The sequence below is a fragment of the Biomphalaria glabrata genome, chromosome 9 (assembly GCF_947242115.1).
Source record: "Biomphalaria glabrata chromosome 9, xgBioGlab47.1, whole genome shotgun sequence".
In the NCBI taxonomy this organism is placed as follows: domain Eukaryota; kingdom Metazoa; phylum Mollusca; class Gastropoda; family Planorbidae; genus Biomphalaria; species Biomphalaria glabrata.
Window position 1 is genome coordinate 12,766,877 of NC_074719.1, and position 2,651 is coordinate 12,769,527.

The window sequence follows — 2,651 nt, forward strand, 5'->3', positions numbered from 1 at the left end:
ATCGATAGCATTTTTAACTGGTATTACGTGCGCCCGTGCTCAGGGTGGTATTAATGTTTAGATAATGCATTTCTGAATCTCAGAAGAACATGTACCGGTGGTGGCGAGCTGTGCACATCAGTCACCTAGACCCCCCTAGTTGCAAGGACGGAGCCTTTTAATCGTAATAATAGTGCCTCGTGACAGGGGCGGACTAGGTGTCAAAATCGGGCCGGGCATTTCTATTTCATCCGACCCATAAATTGTATATTATATGATGGACATCCAATTATAGGTATATCTGTTCTCAAAATCATTCTGTTAATGTATCGATAGCTGTACACATGCATACAGTAAATATACATACGTTGCTGAGAGGGCCCCTTGTGTAAGAGAATACTGTAAAACCTTCAACAATTTAATACGTGCCTTAGTGACATCCATGCGGCCCTTATCTTATAAATACAGACTTGATTTCAATAAAGATGATTAATGTGGTCCTACCGGCCCTCCGGGCATTTGCCCGAGTGCCCATATAGCCAGTCCTCCACGGCCTCGTGATCTCATTTGAAAATGTGCATAGAGCCTCATCATCCCTAAGTCCGGGCCAGATTATCCATTATTCTCCTCCATGCTTTCTTTTTGTCGCGACCATTTTTCTTATGATGCCCAGCGTTTTGTTTTCCTTCTGTCTTGAACTCTACGACTTTTGTTTCACAACTAATGGGGCGCTGGCTCCGTTAGCTACACCAACCTACTTAACTTTTAGATTCATTTACCTAGTCTTACGTTATCCATTTCAATAGATGCAGTTGAAGGAAGTTCAGAAAATGGAGCCAGAAAGGGAGACAATCCTAAAGCAGACGCAGTTGAAGCAAAAAGAGAAGATGAGAAAGCCCTCCCTAGCGCAAGAAAGAAATAGAGTGGATGAAGTCATTAGAAGACAGAGTATAACCAAGGCTCATATTTTTGAGACATTAAACAAAGATATCAGATGAAAATAAACGATCAAAATAACATGTAAGGGAAGTAATTCTGGTAAATATATGCAAGGGGAAGTCACTCTTTAAAATGCTACCATTTTTAAGTCCTTCGATTGTGTCATCTCAGTAATTTGTACTTGAAATCTTCTGACGATTTGAAATCCATGAGACCTTTTATATGTGCCATGTTCAGAAATAATTAACCTTGAACTGAATAGTCAATACTTCACTAGACAAATAACCCTTACAGAACAAAAAAACAACTCTCAAGTGTAAAAGGAAGATTGTAAATCTACAATCCTGAGTTTTAGCTCCTAATTTTGTTAGTCCTCAATCCAAGCTCAAGCAGCTGAGTGTTGGGGATATTTCTAGTATGCACTAATAATTGATAACAACAAACCCCTCAAAGTCCCTCCACCACCCACATCACCCTTATCATTTCATCTCCAAAAGTAGGATAGGCTAAATGAGTTGGAACAAGTTAGTGCACTACATATCTAAAAAAAAAAAATAATGAACTGAATGTAAATCATAATATACATTATGCTTATTTATTGTTGAATCTAGTGATTTTAGTATGTATGGATTTTAATTCTAATTGATCTGGAGAGTAGTATGTATATAGTTCATTACTAATTAATATTGAGAGTTGGCATGTATATAGTTTATTGCTGATCTATGGATCTAGAGAGTTTGGTCATGCATGAATCTGGAGTTAAAATATGTCTAAATGATGTGAAGTATTCTTGCCAATGTACAATTGTAAAACAAACCTTGGAACAATCATCGCATAAGTTTTAGATGACTAACATCTACTGATTTATTAAGGGGAGGTATCCCTGAAAATTTTATTTTTGTTATTTCTAAAGTTAGGCCTTTGAAATTTGTTATGGTAACATATAATGATATTCTAAAATAAATAATGCTAAAAAAAAGTTTTTTGAATGATGGTTGCCATGGTAACGGCGGCCATATTGTTTATTGTATACAAATTAAAATTCTGTCAATTTTGTAAAAACTATTGATCAGAAGTACATGAAATTGAATTAAAAGATAAAATAGGATCCTCTAAATTGATACAACGTCAGAATTAAAGATTTAAGTATGTTAAATTTTTTAAAAATTTTTGAATTTTTAAGTATTTTTTAGACCTAAAAAAAACAGGATAAATATTAATTAAAAATACTTTTTAAAAAAAAGTAAATAAAATATTGAAAAAAAATCATTGTACGAGTAAAGTTAATGATGTCCTTAAGAAGTGTTTCAAATTTCATTAAAAATCTATCAAGTAGTTTAGGAGAAATTCCTAGTAAGGCACAATGACATGTGCAAAAACTAACATTTTGAGAAAAATGAGTTTAAAGTATAAATTTTATTAAGATTTTGTCTCATAGCCCTTACAAAAACATTAAAAAAACATGTTTTGGACACAGATTTAAGCAATAAAAATGATTGTAATGTAAAGAAAAATGATTGATCTACTTAATTATGTTATTAGTTAAAAATCGATATCCTAGACCTAAAACTCAATATTCTCTAGGGATACCTCCCCTTAACTACCACTTCTGTAGCTCTGACCTACTTCAAACTTTTACTTGTATACAAGGACTGAGTGTTTGATAGTTGAGCAATTACACCATTATTGAAATAATGTTAAATAACATTGAAATTAAAACACAACCAATGGGA

General features: G+C 33.5%; 1 protein-coding gene across 7 annotated transcripts in view; it reads left to right on the top strand.

Moving 5' to 3' along the window:
* Positions 1-2,649, top strand: part of LOC106076312 (uncharacterized) — a 30,382-nt gene extending 27,733 nt beyond the window's left edge. For all 7 annotated transcript variants that reach the window (XM_056040877.1, XM_056040881.1, XM_056040882.1 and 4 more), the window contains exon 6: positions 786-2,649. In XM_056040877.1, coding sequence (XP_055896852.1) covers positions 786-977 — 192 coding nt within the window. In that variant the 3' untranslated portion in view covers positions 978-2,649. The remainder of the gene's footprint in view (positions 1-785) is intronic.
* Positions 2,650-2,651: the final 2 nt, after the last annotated feature.